General features: G+C 46.5%; 1 protein-coding gene across 1 annotated transcript in view; it reads left to right on the top strand.

Annotated features, from left to right (window-relative positions):
• NUGGC (nuclear GTPase, germinal center associated) overlaps positions 1–18,833 on the top strand; it is a 1,233,257-nt gene that overhangs the window by 640,561 nt on the left and 573,863 nt on the right. Inside the window, exon 17 of the mRNA XM_086966431.1 lies at positions 16,705–16,905. Coding sequence (XP_086822557.1) covers positions 16,705–16,905 — 201 coding nt within the window. The remainder of the gene's footprint in view (positions 1–16,704; positions 16,906–18,833) is intronic.

Here is an 18,833-nt window from a genome sequence, read left to right as displayed (position 1 = left end):
CCTCCCATTCTTTCTCTTTGAGTTTCTCGTAAATGCCAGCTGGCAACAGTACCTTTAACATTTTCATAATATCTGAGTACGTGTAGTAACCCATGAGTAGCATATCTTTAATTTCTCGGTGAAACCCTGCAGGGTCTTTATCGTGACAGGGTACTAGTTTCTTCATTTCTAGCAATTCTATTTTAGTGAGGGGTGTATATACATATACACGTTCTAGTGTGTCATCTTCTTTTCTTACTGGATGTACTTCTCGTAAGGGATTCTGTCTGTTGAAGTAATACATTTTTCTTTCTGGGGGTGGTGGAGCTGACATAAACTGTGGTCTTAGAAAAGTATTATACTTGAGTCTATGTTCTAGTATTTCTTTAATTAAATCGGTACCTAGGCCTTTCCATCTATTAGAGAGCAGTTCTACCAATATGTCCGGTAAGGGACCTGGATCAGAATGTTGGCTTTTAAACAACGTAATGAGATGCTGAATCATGTATACACCAGCTAATTTTTGTTCATCAGGGGAAAGGCTCAGAAACGTCTGAGCTACTGCATCATCATTATACGTACTAGAATTGTCAGCCCATTGTACGGCGGACCGGGCCAGTTCTTGTTTATCCATGGAATTGAGTACATGGTACCCCATTCGATCTTGAAGCATTTTATCGGTAGCCTGAAAGAAATGTTCAGGAGTCCTCGGATTTGACATGGCTGCTTGAAAAAGTCTCTTACTTTCTGGACGTACCGGACGCATTGTATTATTAAAGGGTCTTCCCTTACCTACGTATGCTATCGTTTCTCTAACTGGTAATTGCAATGTTTGTGCTGTGGTCTCTGGTTGTTCCTCCTCCTCCGAGGATTCATTCTTGTCTGTATCTATTTCTCTTTCAGGCTGTCTTCGTTCGTGTATTTTTACTACTGCTTTTCGAATCCTTTTGTACATGTTATCTATACAACTCTGTTTATCATGCTTTCCGTCTGCTATATTCTGACCCCATTTGTTAAGTGCGTTCATTTCTTCCTTGTCTACACCAGGCCTATCTTGGTCTCTTATTAAGCAGTTTATGAAGAAACGTAATATCATACCTTGAGTATCAACTTTCTGGTATGCCATGGCCTGGCCAATACTTTCAGGACCTTCCCCCGTTCGGACAAAATGATATATTCTGTCTAGATGATCAATCATTCCTGGTAGTAACATTAAATAGTTTGCAACTCGTCGTAGGCGTACTGATGCTAGCATCATTCTGTCGTCTTTACCGGGTACTGGATCATATCTACAGTCTGTGAGAGGCTCTTTAAGTATGTCGTAACTCGCTGTTCGAGGCGTACGTTGGTTTGCTAGATCCCTATAAGTCAATCGGTGTGTTTGTGGCGGCGTTTGAAAACCTCCTGTCGCACCTCCGGAGGTGCCAGGTCCAAAAGGATTTAGTGGATTAATGCCAGGGATAATAGGTGCAGGAAGGGCTGGGGCTGGGGGAACAGGTGTAGGATGTGGAACGGGAGGAGGAGTTTGTTGTTGCAGGGGCGGTTGGTCATTTCGGGGCGGGGTGCCATCAGCAGGTGGCGCTTGGACACGTGGATTTGTATATGCGGGAGCTACGTCCTCTAAATAGGAAGAAAGGAATATGTCCTTTGCGGTCTTGTGGCGTACTTTAGTCGGAACCAATGGAGGGGGCAGATCTTTCAGTGCTTCCGGGGTGGCCTTAGGTAAACCTTCGGCCAAAAGAGGATACATACCATTCGCAAGAGTATTTCGCTGTCTGTCTACTTGTTCTGCTTTGACTCGTATACCTTCCTCAACTAATTCATTTTCTCGGGCTTTCTCTGAATCTTCCCTATGTTTTTCTGCTTTTTTAAATTCCTTTTCTGTTCGTTTATGCGATTCTTTACGCCACAATTCTATAGCGTCTTTCTGAGATTGTCTGGCTTTCTTTTTCCATAGTGCTTCTTCTACTCTCATGATGCAATCTGCATCCCATGTCCCTGTAACGGGCCATCTATATTTCTCTTCTAGGTTCTTAGTATAATCGGCCCATAAATCTAGGTACAGTATGGCATCTAAGCCATGCTTGTGGTACATAAAATTTCCTGGAGTGTCCCTGAGTGGGACAGGAACTGCTTCCTCTAGTATCCCTTTCCTAGTTCCTATCTGTCTTAATTTGCTGAATAATGGCATCTTGATATTCGGTACTTGATACTTACTTGAACCTGAACACACTTTTGACACAGAAACACAGTAGTGTATATCAAACAGTCACTCATACCACGACATTAATCACATAAAAAAACATTTTGAACACACATTGACTACCCTTGAACTCTAAAACGAGAACAAAAATCGAACCCTTGAATGTCTGAATTTCTTGATATACTGCTAAACAGTACAGATACACTGCTAAAACAGTGCAGACCGGGTCTGTGTACCCAAACCCGTCTTTACCGGATACATAGTAATGCACCCGTCTAGATGCGTCCCCAGCAACGGTACTCACCGGGAAGCACGGAACGGAAGGCCTCGGAAACTCGACTGGACTGGACCGGACTGGACTCGACTCGACTTGTGACGTAGATACTTCGGAACTGGTGGGCCTCTAGATACCTCAGACCTTGTTCTCTTTGGCTGGGCTCTGGTCGGGATCCTCCGCACTCCTCACCGCCTCGTCTGGGTGCTGATCGCAATCCATGTCACCTCCGTAGGCCTGAGGGAGATACAGGAAATCCTGCGGGTACGCGTAATTGTCCGTCTTGGCTGGGGCAGGGGGCAAAGCCTGCAACGCACCTACCGGCGCGTGGGGTGGGGGAGGGGTTCCTATTCGGGCGCCAAATTATTGTGGTAAATAGTAATTTACCGTCGGAATTTCTATGCAGTAAAGTTCAATAAAAATAACTCAATCGAAAATAAAGAGAGACAAAGTCCGTGGCAGCTGAGTTTCAAAATGGGTTTTATTCCATAAAATGGAATGGTTCGAACCAGGATATCATGTTCCTTTCACCATAAAGGATCAGGAAGGGATAGAGCATACTTTATTGACAGAACAGAACTTTTATAGTTAATGCACAGAATGGTGATCAATACAGAAGGCGTAACAGCTTGAGGAAAACGAGATAAGAACACATGTGCGTAGCAATACGTAATCAGAAGGCGTGCACTAGGGCGTACACAGAGGTGTGTGCTAGAAACGTCACATGAAATTGTCACAGGTGGGTGGATACATAGTGGAATCTTGCAGTGTCAGCAGAAATCTGTGGCAAAGATGCGCGCGCAGCAGCATGACGTGTAACTGATGTGAGGCTGGAGGGTGCAGGGGACTTGACATTTAACACTAGAAGAAAGAGACAGAAGTCTGGCATGTCAGATCAACTCGTTCCTAAATCATATCTGATATCTTGTGTTTGGGGAACTATATTATCTAGAAGGAAAGGTCTCTCGGGCAGAGGCTACTCTATACTGACTATTAATGCGTGCATATGTGACTACGTGTCTGCGTGTAATGCGAGGGGCCATGGGCCTACCATGGTAACAGGAGCAACAAATTACTTGCATGGAGACAGAGGGGCCAGGCCCTTTGCTCTGCAGCCGGGGAAATGTTTATCTATTCTGCTAGACTGGAATGTGTTTTCGAGGAGCTGAACTCGGCTATACTGATAACTTGAAGGCAAAATACTGTCTTTGGCAGGCAAGCAGGCCGAGCCGGGTACCGCTCGCCGCGCAGGGAGTAGGACAGAGGTCAGGGAGACATCCCACGTTGCAGCTTTCAGGAGACAGAGAACAGAAAGGGCTCAATGCAGAAATCAGGGCCTAGCTTTGCAGGGCTAGGGAAAACGTGGAAGTGCACCATGAAAAGACGTTGGCAAGGCATACTTGGGAACTGAATTATCGATCCATTCATGGTGGATCTGAAAGAGGACATGTTAACGTTGGACGCAAATGTATTTGCGTCTTCATAGCAAGTCGAGGAGGGAAGTTACATGCACTTTAAGCTCGTACATGGAGACGGTGGGGTTCACGTTAGGGGACACAATTGACTATAAAAATTTATATTACCTCACTAGGGCCTAGGAAATCGCTGGGGCTACACTGATCAACCAAAGGATTGGAAGTAGGAGACCCACAGGATGCGTGTGCAGTGTCTAAACACACACGTGAGTTACCATAGACTTTGAATGGGAACGTAAAAGTTAGAAAGTAGTTGATTTCGGACACTTCCGGGTGGACTACAGGAAAACCCTGTTAAACTAGGACACTTGGATAGTTATTACCCACGGGAGCACTGGAGCACTCGAGTTACCTCCCCCAGGGAAGCCGGGTGCATAGGTGTTCTTTCGTGTCGGGTTTCGTCGTCAAATCCTATGGAGAGCTGCAAAAAAAAATTGCAGGCGACCAGGAGGAAGATGTCCGGGTGGATCCAAGGGTGGATCGGAGAAATGAAGAACCTGAAAGCAGAGGGGACAGAGTCTGGGTCACTAGCCAGTGACCAGGAAGGAACCAGGCGATGTCGCGTTGCAATCAGGTAAAGGTGTGAAGCTTGTCTCTTCAGCCACGTGGACCAGGAGGCGTCGACGATGACCAGGAGCTGGATACGGACTGTCCCACGAAGGATCTCGCTGTTGGCGGGGTTGGCTTCCGGATTGGAGTCAACAAGCCTTGGCAAAGGCAACCCACGCCGGAAAGGAGATTTGGATTCTGTTCAGACCACCAAGGTCTGGGGAACTTCCCCTTTACAGGAAAGCAGGAGCAAGCCCAGAGCAACCAGGCAAGCGGTGGTAATTCAAAGGGATGTCTTCAGGAAGGCCACTAGCTAGGTCTAGTAACCGCGAAGACGCGTCTAGGAGAAATGCAGGCCCCACGCGGCACTCGTGGAGTGTGGAGGGCTGAGCTTCGTTGCACTTACTGCTCAGGGTTGGGGCTGCTCAAACCCCAATGCACAACTTCGAGGACGCCTCAGAAGCTGCACAGTTAGCAAAAAGCAGGTATTGCAGGATGTCCGGTCCCACGCCTCTTGTGTCCGCCACGGGTCTCAGCTTTGCTGTGGGTGTGGATTGGAGTCAGAGAAGTCTGGAATTCCAGAGTCTGCGTTGCTGAGTCTTCGGGTTCCGGCAGGAGCGTCGACAAATCAAGCCGGCAAGTTACTGGTGGTGCCTGCTTGCACAGGGTGGTCCCTCCTTGACCACAAGGGAGATTCTTGGTCTTCTAGTTGCAGTAGAATGTCGACGGTCCAGAGTTTCGTTTTAGAGTTTCAGTTCAGGATAATCTAAAGTCTCTAGACTCGGCTCCTACCTTTATACTAATCTAAGGGGCTGGATTACCTGCTAGGTCCCTCATATGGGTGGAACCTGGAAAGGGGGTGGTTACACCCTTTTCCCTTTGTCCAGTGTCGCGCCAGAGCTGGGGCTGGAGTGCCCCAGCAACTGGTTTGAACCAGGCTATGCATGGACACCTTGTGTGCCCCAGGCAGTGTCTCATTTCTTTCAACCCACCCTACCCCAATACACTAAAGTCTGTCTGGGGAGGTCTAAGCACCTCCCAAGGCAGGAAACCTATTGTCCAGGCCTCCCCTTCCGGAGTTTCGGCCAGCAGCAGGAGGTCAGACTCGTGTCTGTGGCAGCAGCATCCATTTTGTGATGCTGAGGCTCTGTTTAACTTTAACCGGATAAAGCTACAACTACATGTCTACTCCCTCTATTAGGGTGAAATGCTACCCCCGCCGCCAGAACTGGCGGGTGGTAGTATTCCAAAGCGCATGACACCTTACACAACATGTTTTGATAAAGCCAAACCAAAGTTAGCAATAACCACGAGGATTATAATGCACTTAAGAGTATATGGTATGGCTATATCATAGAACAGCTATAAGGACATGGTTCCGAAAGCTGCAGACAGGTTCAGCTCATGCTAGAGCACTATCTCACATAAAACTAAGCACTCTGCCTTCAGGATTGTCAAGGCCTGCCATAGGAGTGACTTATAGGTATATATGTGTCTATATATAATGGTAGGTATAGGAATACTATACCTAAGCAAGGGGTGATTACACGACCTTGCCCCATCTGAGTGATCAGCCAGTGGTGTCAGTTTGGCTGGCCAGCCAGGGGTGGCATAATACATGCTGCAGCCCCTGGTAGGCCTTGGATGTGTAGTGTAGTTCCTATATTCCCAATAGGCTCTGCGCATTGGAATAACATAAACGATAGTTTAGACGTAGGATTGAGGTCAACTAGATCTCTATTGAATATGTTAGACTTAATTGTGTGTGCCAGCTAGCTCAGAGGTCACTAGAAACTTTCTCGAGTAAACAAGAAGGTGATGACTTTCTTGAATAGACCAGAAGGGATTAGCTTCTGACAACCGCATAAACATGACAACTTTGCTCCCTCCAGAATAAGGAGTATATCTCCAGAATTGCGGAAACAATAGATAACTATTTCACTCAGTCAATCGTGCATGCTTCGTTTCACCAGGAGTGCAGAGAAATAGAGAGATGGGCGTTTTCAATAAAAGGGGTTATTTATTCAGCAGTCTTCTTTCTCATGTAAGAGAAGTGAATTGCCACAATTGCAATACATGTCATAAAGTAAAGTGCATACAGTAAAGTGAGTATTATGAAATAATACTGTAAAAGCATGTATATGGTTTCTAAGCCATAAGATACTTAAAACGAATAAAATACATACAATGATAAAATAATGACTAAACGTACTCAACAGGTGCTTCTAAGATACGCCTACCCCAGTGTACCTAACCTAAGCCAGGTACATGGGAAGGAGTAGATGAGTTACAGTTTGAGTTAAGAAAGTTTTTGCCAAGAATCTGAATCAAGAATTCTCTAAGGGTCTAATTAGCTCCCTACCTTGGGTATAGAATGAAGGAGGTCTTGTATCTCTCTCTCAGGACTCGATCTCCCAGCAACCAGCAAGGGTGACCGGGAAACATTGGAGCTGGATTTCTCTGCAGGAGAAAAGACAGCATCTCTCTCAGTGCGTCAATGGGAGGGTCGGCTTCCTTCGGCACTCGCATCTGCAGGGCGTCGGGCAAGTAGATAGCTGATCTGCTCCAAACCGCTGTGTGTTTGCTTAAGGCAGATGCTGGTATATTTATACCTGGAAGGTGCCGTGCTTGACGTAAGGTTGGACATAAGACGTCACTAAGAACATGCAGTTCTTTCTGGACTCCAGGAGTTCTTGGACAAATCAAAACAGAAGCAGGGGGAATTCCCGGGCTGCTGGAGGCTTGGTTTGTTTAAAGAACGCATTGTACTTTCTCGGAGTCTATGGGAGTAGCCTTGCCGTATTTGGACTGCATTGGCTATGACTAAATATGGATATGATTCTTAAGCCTTTATAAGGATATGATTTGTTATAACCACATAAGGGCATAAATCGGGAATATCTAATTAGGGTCCTAGATACGCTCACAACAGATGTACCTATGCCCTGGGTCCCTATGGTACACAAAACAGGGGCTCACAAGGTGACCCAGTATCCAATTAGATATGTACCTAAAGTACATGGAGTCCATTTTACAGAGAGAGCAGATAGCCTGGGAGCCTGAATAGCAGGTGTAACCATATAGTCAGATATCCACCTTCCTACAAGCGGTGAAAAACAAAAAAGAGAATGCGCCACTGACTGAACATTTCCAAAAATATAACCATGATTGTAATCAATTTACCCGGTATATTTTGGAAAAAGTGAGTGTGGGCAGAAGATGTGGGAACCTTGAAGCAATACGGAAAATGCGTGAACAATGGTTCATGTGTTATCTTAATACCATCGATAAAGGTCTCAACACCAGAGAAGAGTGGATGAAGTTAGTGGCTAAACAATAAGATACTAATAGAATATGAGGGACAAACAATGACAATATATATGATAAAATAAATGAAATAACCTCTCTGGGGCCTACTAATAATAGTTTGTGACGCAATGCAAATTCTAATCATCTAGACAGTATGTATTATGATGAAACGACAAGTAATAACATTTTGTGATAGGACGCGTTCATGTAACATGATAGGGTAACCTTGAAGGTATAGGAAAAACATACCTGGCCAGTTATACCTAAAGCCCTTACATCTTTGTGAATATATGATCACTATTGAGATGGATTTATGATTCATGCACAAATCGGAAATTAATATTCACTAAGATAGACTCAGGGAGTATGGATAATGTGTAAGATTTGTGAATTTGTAGAACTTTAGGTTATATAATACATTTTAGAACTGTGAAACTGTACATCAGTGCTCATAAAACAAGAATAGTTTCATTTAAATAATATAAATAAAGTTTTATTGAGGCATGAACTTGAGGCTTGCATCTCACCCCATTGTTATGAAATCGAGGCTTGAGACCCGCTATTAGTAGTAGAAAAATGGTGCTCGAAACCCGCTTCGAGCAATATGAAAACGAGGCTTGGAACCCGTTTGGAGTTATACGAAAATGAGGTTTGAAACTCGCTAGTATTAACCTGAAAGCAAAGCTTGATAGTGATCCTTCCGGGTGAAACAAGGAAGTGGGCTTGATGCATTGCAATCGTCGCAAGAAGTAAACAAGCATTGGAAATGCAATAGGTCTCGCTTTAGAAAAGTTGGAGCTATTGGTCTTGTAAATGTAATAATTTTTTAAGTTATCTTTATGTTTTTATAATAGCAAATGTATTAGTTTTGTTATTGTAAATGCCAATATTTATAGAATTTGCAAATGTGACACCTATAGCATTATTTAACATCTTTTTGTGACATTTGTAATAAAGCTTGAAACATTGAGAAAACATATTTGAACAAGTGGTGCTGTGGTGGTGCTGAGTGATAATGTGGTGGTGCTGAGTGATGCTGTGGTGGTGCTGTGGTCGTGCTGAGTGGTGCTGTGGTCGTGCTGGGTGATGCTGTGGTGGTGCTGTGGTCGTGCTGAGTGGTGCTGTGGTCGTGCTGAGTGATGCTGTGGTGGTGCTGAGTGGTGCTGAGTGGTGCTGAGTAATGCTGTGGTGGTGCTGAGTGATGCTGTGGTGGTGCTGCTGAGTGATAATGTGGTGCTGCTGAGTGATAATGTGGTGCTGAGTGGTGCTGTGCTGGTGCTGAGTGATGCTGGGGTTGCGCTGAGTGATGCTGGGGTTGCGCTGAGTGATGCTGGGGTTGCGCTGAGTGATGCTGTGGTTGCGCTGAGTGATGCTGTGGTTGCGCTGAGTGATGCTGTGGTTATGCTGAGTGATGCTGTGGTTGCGCTTAGTGATGATGTGGTGGTGCTGAGTGATGCTGTGGTGGTGCTGAGTGATAATGTGGTGGTGCTAAGTGATAATGTGGTGGTGCTGTGGTTGTGCTGAGTGATGCTGTGGTTGTGCTGAGTGATGCTGTGGTTGTGCTGAGTGATGCTGTGGTTGTGCTGAGTGATGCTGTGGTTGTGCTGAGTGATGCTGTGGTTGTGCTGAGCGATGCTGTGGTTGTGCTGAGCGATGCTGTGGTTGTGCTGAGTGATGCTGTGGTTGCGCTTAGTGATGCTGTAGTTGCGCTTAGTGATGCTGTGGTTGCGCTTAGTGATGCTGTTGTTCGCTTAGTGATGCTGTGGTTGCGCTTAGTGATGCTGTGGTGGTGCTGAGTGATAATGTGGTGGTGCTGAGTGGTGCTGTGGCTGTGCTGAGTGATGCTGTGCTTGTGCTGAGTGATGCTGTGGTTGTGCTGAGTGATGCTGTGGTTGTGCTGAGTGATGCTGTGGTTGTGCTGAGTGATGCTGTGGTTGTGCTGAGTGCTGCTGTGGTGGCGCTGAGTGATGCTGTGGTGGCGCTGAGTCTAACATAGGGCAGAAGGGCAGAAAAACAAGGGAAAAACGAGTCTAACAGGGGGCAGAAAGGCACAAAAAACAAGTCTAACAGAGGGCATGGAAATTCAATGAGGACTTTCCAGGTGGCATAGGGACTCATAAGTACAGCACACAGAAAGTTAACAACACAAAAGGGTTCCAGGGACCAGAACTCACAATATGGCACGAATGAGATACAAAAGTAGAGAAAAGGCACCCAACCACTTTGATGAAAGCAAATAGAGTATATGAATTAAATACACACGGGACATACAAATGGGAGGAATAGAAGTTATAAAGCAAGCCCAAGTGAAGTATGTTTGTCTTGAAAGGTTAAGGGAATGGACCAAATTGTGATCCTTGTCCGCTGCCAAATTGCATGTTTCGTGGATGGGCTTGACTATGAGCACACAAGCGAATCGACAAGCAAACCGGATCACCCCCATGTCAACAGCCAGGCTAATAGGAACAAGTTAAAATAAAAAGAGAAACGCGAGACACGGCCTGGCGGCCATGAAAGTGAAAGTTGGGAGGGGGGAGGAGAAACGCGAAGTGAAGTGGAGAAATGCCTGCTTGAGGCCGAGCGCACGCTGGGGGAGGCGCGCGCTGGACAGGGAGAGGGTGGGAGGACTTAAAGTGAAGAGCCAATGAAAGAACTTAAAAAAAGTGCATGTGGCGAGAATGCGCGTCCTTGTGTTCACGTGAACTGCATGAAATCGCCCGACGGTTAAGCTCTGGTTAAGCCCCAATATCTCTCGCAAGCTCAATGCGCACGCGCATTGACAGGCGAGACCTAAACAACGTAGGGGCATGCAGTAATCACGCCTGTAGATAGTTGATGAAGGGCCAATGGCAGAACAAGATACGATATTTAAACGTGAAGTCAAGACTCACAAAACTGTAGAGGACAGCGCGGGTGTTTGTATGAGGAATAACACAGATTCACGGTAAGGAGAGAGGGAACTCTGACCACGAGAAATAAGAGTTAGACTAAGTATATTTGGGATATGAATGCCCTAACGAGGACTTTCTCTTGTGTTTATTCCCTATATAGAGCAAGTATTGTCAAGACCCTGAGGGCATAAGCAATATTATAAGACAGTGACCACCCGTCGCCGTAGTGTGTTTAGGCTCAGATGAGACAAGGTTCCCCATAGCGAGTATCCACATCTACGGTGTAGATAATTATAAGAGCATACTGATATGAGTCCCCCTTTCTCAACAGAGAGAGCCTCGAGGTGCCAGTGTATCTCTAGTAAGAAGGATCATACCTGCCTTTCCAATTATAGAAAGTGTCGGCGGGGAAGAAGATATCACACAAATGTGGCCTTAAAGTAGGTACATAATAGAGAATATTTGATAAAATATAATAGGATCGTTTAAGTGCCCATTAAGAATTAGGACTATAACATCTGTTTCCTTTTAGATGATTTTAATGGATTACAAACTGTAAAATGGTACCCAATGACTAGGATAGGTTCTCCTTGTTCCCTGTTCTATAATCATGCTCTTGCCACCCTGGAGTCACGAATAGGGCAGGCATATCTAGTAGCGAATTGGGGATTACAGAAGGAGGGGACCTTTAATAAACAAGGGAAACAGCCCATTTATTAGAATGATAAAAATAAAAATGTTTATGACAAAGTTGTATAAATAATGACAGGGTATAGGATGCGTAAAAAATGTTACGCCAATAAGTGAGTATAGTATACTCAATGTAATTTATGATAAGAATATGGTGATAATACTTGGCATTACTAAGGAAATGTATAGTAGAAATGAGCAGCCCATAAAATTTGTAGGTATAAGTCTATAAAACTATTTTTTTTTTTAAATAAAAAAAAGAAATGTATAGTATTGGACAATGTAAGTTTGCAGTTTTTGCTAAAAACATTTATTTAATTATGTTTATCTGCAGGAAACAAAGTAAAGTGGCAACCAACCAGTGCCCACTGTAAGATAGACATAGATAATTGTCTTGATAAAGATGGCCTATCATTTTTAACCATCGAAACGTGTCGACGCCTTATTGCACACAATCAAGGGACACAGCCTATCCTGTAGACATGAAAGATTGAGGGTGTCTTGGATTAGCTAAGAAGTATTTTTATCCCTGATGTGTGATTTTATGACAAAAAATAGTGTCTGTTGTCTGTCTCTCTCGTCTGGTATAGTGCCTATGAGTATTTAGTTTGGGCAATTTTATTGTTAGTTTACATTAAAAAAAAACTTCGGTTTTTCCTTTTTTTATCAAATGTTTGTATTAATTGCTGAAATACAGCTGGATTCAAATGTAATATCACTACACATGTTTTTAATGTGAATGTATTTTTTTAGAATTCATTGTTGTAATTCCTAGGATGTTTTTAATCAAAAAATAAAAAGAAATTATAGTATCTACCCATCTTGTAATCCATGGTGTTAGTATTAGGTACCAATTCTAATACATGGGCTACAGTTGGTGTGAAGAGCACACAGAGCAGTTGATGTAAGTTTGTCCATCAAGGGATCCCCCCCCTTTTTAGGTCTCGCCTGTCGATGCGCATGCGCATCGAGCAAGCGAGAGTATTGGGACTTATCCACTCTTTATCCACACTGCAAGGAATCGTGGCGATTCCTTGCAGTGCCCGTGACTTTTAAGCTCAATGCGCATGCGCATTGAGCTTAAAAGCGCGTGCACGTCCGTCTTTGTTTACCCGCTCCGCCCCCTCCCCTTCCCGCCGTCTCGCATTTCCCCTGCCGCATCAAAGGCTTTCACGGCCGGCCGGCCATGCTTTCAGTTTCACGACCGGCCGGCCGTGTGAAGTGGAATAATAGATGGATTTCCTTATTCAGCTGTCTTTACTTAGAAGATCATGTTTCCGGTGATAAGTCGAGGCTACTCGCACGAGCAGTAACTCTCATTCCTTCCATTCTAGGCAATTGACACACCCCCTGGGTTTTTTCTAATTAATGCATCAGCGAAGCGTGTATGGTGTGGGTTTCAGCTTTTCATTGATGTTGGATAGCACACTGGTTTATTTTTCTTTCATTTAATATTTGGTGCGGTTACCGTCTATTTATTTTAGATTGATTCATTGGGATGTTTGCCATAGCAACCCACCCTGCCCCCATTGGTACGTGTTTCGGTGCTGTGGCTAACCCTGTGATGGGATTGGCTTGACGGAAGACTGAGCAGCAGTGGAATTCACTGCAGTGAAACCCAGCGGCGCCTGGGGAGTCGACTGCTCTTTTTATAGGACGTGCTTCCTTGTATGAATTAAGAGCTCAGTGATATATGTACGAACTGAATATAAACGAGCTTTCAGCCCCTCCCACGACTAGTAGCATAGCATGTGTGAATTGCACTGTGTGCGTGGAATTGAGCTTGAATACAGAGCTCAGCTCCTAGTCTGCATTGCGACATCTACTCCCGCCTCACTCGAGGCGTTTGTTTCGTCTGAGTCATATTTGTAAGGGGCGATTGCTCAAACCCTGAGGTGGTTTGGTTCTCATGCAGCAGTACTCATCTGGTGCGGCATGGGTTGTTACACATGGGGCGTTTGCAGCAGCTGGCGCCATTTTGTCCTCTTTGAGCTTGACAATAACGCTGCTTTGAATGCTCCTGCAAGCATGTAATGTATTCTGCCGCAGCACTGAAATCTAAGCAACCCCGGCTTTTCTCCGTCTTTGAGTAGTTATACGGGGCTGCTAAGAAGTTGTAGACTGATCTGGCTGTATTTAAATAGCATAGTGGGGAGGACGACTGTAGACGGCACGTATATATCGTGATATCTCGAGAGAGAGGACCGCTATGTAATGTTAACATGTCACTGTCATGGTGTTTATTTGCTCTTGAATTTTCTGATACCCTCTCACTACATATTCTTGTTAGCTTATACAAGCATTCAGTGATGACACCTTCTTTTTGTAGTGGCTGCAGGCCGCCATTGTATACTGTTTTTGTGCTTTTTATACTTCTACAACATGAAGATCGAAAAAAATAACTTTTCTTTACTGCAACAGCCAGGCATATGCTCTTTTGTGTGTAATGGTTGCATCTGCGGGTATTATTTTTAGCCCGTTGTGGAAAACTGATGACTACATATAGACCTCGATAAGACCCTTTCGCGTTTAAAATAGTTTACCATTTGAGTTTGAGATGCTAATTATTTGCCTAAGATTATTCTTGTCCTATCAAAACATAAAGCACTAGTCCGCAATTTATAACACGTATATTGTGCAACACTTCAATGACATTTTTAAAGTAACTATGCTGATTTTCCTGGCTATTGCACATTTTTCCCTCACCCACCCTCAACCCCTCATCCCCACTCACCCTCAACCCCTCACCCTCACTCACCCTCAACCCCTCACCCTCACTCACCCTCACTCACCCTCACTCACCCTCACCCTCACTCAACCCCTCACCCTCACTCACCCTCAACACCTCACCCTCAACACCTCACTCACCCTCACTCTCACTCATCCTCACTCACCCTCAACCTCACTCACCCTCACTCACCCTCACCCACCCTCAACCCCTCACCCTAACTCACCCTCACTCACCCTCAACCCCTCACCCTCACTCACCCTCACCCTCACTCACCCTCAACGCCTCACCCTCACTCACCCTCAACGCCTCACCCTCAATCACCCTCAACCCCTCACCCTCACTCACTCACACTCACCCTCACTCACCCTCACTCACCCTCACCCTCAACACCTCACCCTCAACACCTCACTCACCCTCACTCTCACTCATCCTCACTCACCCTCAACCCCTCACCCTCACTCACCCTCACTCACCCTCACCCACCCTCAACCCCTCACCCTAACTCACCCTCACTCACCCTCAACCCCTCACCCTCACTCACCCTCAACACCTCACCCTCACTCACCCTCAACGCCTCACCCTCAATCACCCTCAACCCCTCACCCACCTTCACTCACACTCACCCTCACCCTCACTCACCCTCACCCTCACTCACCCTCACTCACCCTCACCCACCCTCAACCCCTCATCCTCACTCACCCTCACTCACCCTCAACGCCTCACCCTCAACCCCTCACCCTCACTCACCCTCAACCCCTCACCCTCACTCACCCTCAACCCCTCACACTCACTCACCCTCAACCCCTCACCCTCAATCCATCACCCTCACTCACCCTCACCCTCATTCACCCTCACTCACCCACACTCACCCACACTCACCCTCACTCACCCACACTCACCCTCACTCACCCTCACCCTCACTCACCCTCACTCACCCACCCTCACCCACCCTCACTCACCCTCACTCACCCTCAACCCCTCACCCTCAACCCCTCACCCTCACTCACCCTCACTCACCCTCAACACCTCACCCTCACTCACCCTCACCCCCTCACCCCCTCACCCTCACCCCCTCACCCTCAACCCCTCACCCTCAACACCTCACCCTCGAACACTCCCCCTCAACCCCTCACCCTCACTCACCCTCACTCACCCACACTCACCCTCAACCCCTCACCCTCACTCACCCTCAACCCCTCACCCTCACTCTCACTCACCCTCACTCACCCTCAACGCCTCACCCTCACCCTCACTCACCCTCAACACCTCACCCTCACTCACCCTCACCCACCCTCAACACCTCACCCTCACCCTCACTCACCCTCAACACCTCACCCTCACCCTCACTCACCCTCAACCCCTCACCCCCTCACCCTCAACACCTCACCCTCACTCACCCTCACTCACCCTCACTCACCCTCACCCTCACTCACCCTCAACCCCTCACCCTCACTCACTCACCCTCAACCCCTCACCCTCAACCCCTCACTCACCCTCACTCTCACTCATCCTCACTCAACCACCCTCAACCTCACTCACCCTCAACCCCTCACCCCCACTCACTCACCCTCAACCCCTCACCCTCACTCACTCACCCTCAACCCCTCACCCTCACTCACCCACCCTCAACCCCTCACCCTCACTCACTCACCCTCACTCACCCTCAACCCCTCCCCCTCGACCCCTCCCCCTCAACCCCTCACCCTCACTCACCCTCAACCCCTCACCCTCAAACCCTCACTCACCCTCAACCCCTCACCCTCAACCCCTCACTCACCCTCACTCTCACTCATCCTCACTCACCCTCAACCCCTCAACCTCACTCTCCCTCACCCTCACTCACCCTCAACCCCTCACCCTCACTCACTTACCCTCAACCCCTCACCCTCAACCCCTCACTCACCCTCACTCTCACTCACCCTCACTCCGCCTCAACTACTCCCCTCACCCTCACTCACCCAAAACCCCTCACCCACCCTCACCCTCACTCACCCTCAACACCTCACTCACCCTCACCCTCACTCACCCTCACCCTCACTCACCCTCAACACCTCACCCTCAACCTCAACCCCTCACCCTCAACCCCTCACCCTCAACCCCTCACCCTCACTCACCCTCACTCTCACTCACCCTCACTCACCCTCACTCTCACTCACCCTCACTCACCCTCAACCTCACTCACCCTCAACCCCTCACCCTCACTCACCCTCACCCTCACTCACCCTCACTCACCCTCACCCTCACTCACCCTCACCCTCACACAGTGCAATAGTTCTCAGACCATTTCAGTTAGAGCTTTTAGAAATGTTTATGGCTTTTTTTATTTGTAATACTTTCGCATTGGCTACAGGAAACAAAAATGCTAAACATTTACAAAAAAACCCATAAACAATTCTAAAAGCACTAACTCTAATGGTGCGAGACCTATTGCATTTCCAATGCATGTTTTCTTTTTACTGTTTTCATCATTGAGGCCTTGACTGGAGATTTTGGCCTATGTATAAGGAAAGTCATTGAAGGTAAAAGAACTGTTGGTTGTTATGTATCATTCAGTCCATGCATGTACAACTTTGAATCACTCTCTTGTGCTTTTTCCACACTAGAATGAAACGCTCCAAGCCCAGATCAAGGACGTTGTGCGGCTCTGCCTGGCTGATGTGCGCAAAATGCTTCAAGCAGTGGTGAAGAAGAGTACTGGCGAATTCTCAGAGTGCTTTGATATTCTGCTTCGTAATGAGTTGATGCGGGGTGTGGAGAAGGCCAAGGGAATTTGTGAAGAAAAGGTTCAGAGATGGGGGTCACGTGTAAGTCCAATTTAAGCCTATGATGTGAGTTGACGGTCTTGATTAGGTTTAAAATTTAAACCGCACCAGTCAAAAATACAAATCCTTTCCAGTACAGTTCCAATCTTCTCCCCATCCATTTTTCAACCACTCTCCCCTTCCACAATTTCCCCTCTCTGAGGTATTCCTTGGAGAGAAATGCAAAAAGAACAATTGATGGATAGAATGCAGACTAGGTCATACATTCACCCCAGTACAGAGATCTGGGCCTTAATCCATCGTTTTTTTGCTCACCATGCCATTCCAGTTTGGACCCAGCCATATGCAAATCAGTCTTGACCCTGCGCCCAATGGTAACAGTCCAGCCCGAACTGCCAAGCCAGGTCCTCCCTGGACTGGAAACAAGTATCCTAGGACTGGTTTCCGTCTTTCAGCCCTCATCAGCCAGGATAGCTTGACTCCAGTGGCATGGAGAGCAAGGTGACGTCTGAGCATACCCGTCCCACTCGGGGTGGCAAATGCAAAAAGAACAATTGATGGGCAGAATGCAGAACAATGTCATACATTCACCCCAGTACAGAGATCTGGGCCTAAATCCTAAGTCTTTATTTAAAGTCCTGCCCAGAGTCAAATATTGCCAATCTTTTCCAGATCATATGTCAGGACTGTATCTTTCCCCATAAGCATATTTCTGATCAGTAACTCAAACCATAGATTTGTCACCGGATTTCTACCCAAGTACGTGACTGGATATGGAAACAGTTGCAATAGTTCCTGCGTGACGACAGGTGGCACCATCAGCCTCCACTGCAACTCCTTCCTGAACTTCGTACATGACACAGAGGCACATAAAGGAACCACCACTGTACCCTGACATCATTTTCTGGTCCACTGACCTGGAGCACTACTCCTACCGATTGTTTTTTAGGTCGAGCCTACAGCGCATGCGCCGTCTGCATGACTTTTTGTAATTTCTTACACCATGTTTATGACCGACTGCTGCTTGCCATAGGTTCCCTCCAGTGCCCCTCTTAATTGCTGCTTTCGGACTCGTTCTGGGTGCCGATAGCTCACTTCCATTCAAGACAGAGGAGCAACAGTTCACAGTCACAGTTCACCGATCAGTCTCTTTGCATTTTCATTCTCTACCTGTTTATTTTGAGAACTCTTTCCTTTATTCACTGCAGGCACTGCACAGTGCAGTGCAGCCGTATCCCAGTGCATCCTGATTCTTGTGCTTTCCGTGTATTATTAAGGGATAATTTATGCCAGGGCCATTTTTTTATTTATTTTTTATTTATGTTTTTTACAAAGTATGGGCGGTTAGTTATGGGAAGTATCAGCGCGTTTCCTGATTAGGAGCGAAATTGCTTCTCTTAGGAAGATGAATTTTGACAAATAAATAAAAAAATGAATTGTAATTGTAATCTGTTGACACATTGAAGAGGAAGCCACTTGTGCAAGGAAGTTTGTGCGGGAATCAAGGCTTCTGGAATCACTGAACGCGAGGATCATTTGCATACATTTGGAGCGCAGGCCTGGCAGCCTCTGTGCCCTGGAGGCAGCGTATGGCTGTGGACTCACAGCTCCTGTTACAGATAACTGTGTTTTCTGATTTCTAACACTGAAAGTGCTCTGTTGAAATACAAGCTTTTCTTGTGCCTCAAGTTTCACATTGGTTGTTCACTGTCCGCCCTGAGGTGCTTTTCACAGGTGGTGGCATGTGTTTTGCGGACAGGTCTCCCCGGGGCTTTTAAGTCCAGTTCTTCAAAGTAGGTGCTGAAATCGGTCCTTTTCGGGCTCTCCATTTCTGCCCTCACCCTTGCTGTGAAAAAAAAAAGAAAACTTACCTGCAGTTGTACCACCCTTCACTGCTGTTTGTTACTTAAAAGATACTTGTTCGTGGCATATGAGCTGCAGATTGTACCCTTTGCATAGATCGCCATCTG

The sequence above is a fragment of the Lissotriton vulgaris genome, chromosome 4_1, assembly GCF_964263255.1.
Source record: "Lissotriton vulgaris chromosome 4_1, aLisVul1.2, whole genome shotgun sequence".
Classification (NCBI taxonomy): domain Eukaryota; kingdom Metazoa; phylum Chordata; class Amphibia; order Caudata; family Salamandridae; genus Lissotriton; species Lissotriton vulgaris.
The sequence above is the reverse complement of the archived record's forward strand: the minus strand, read 5'-3'. Positions and strand labels throughout refer to the sequence as shown.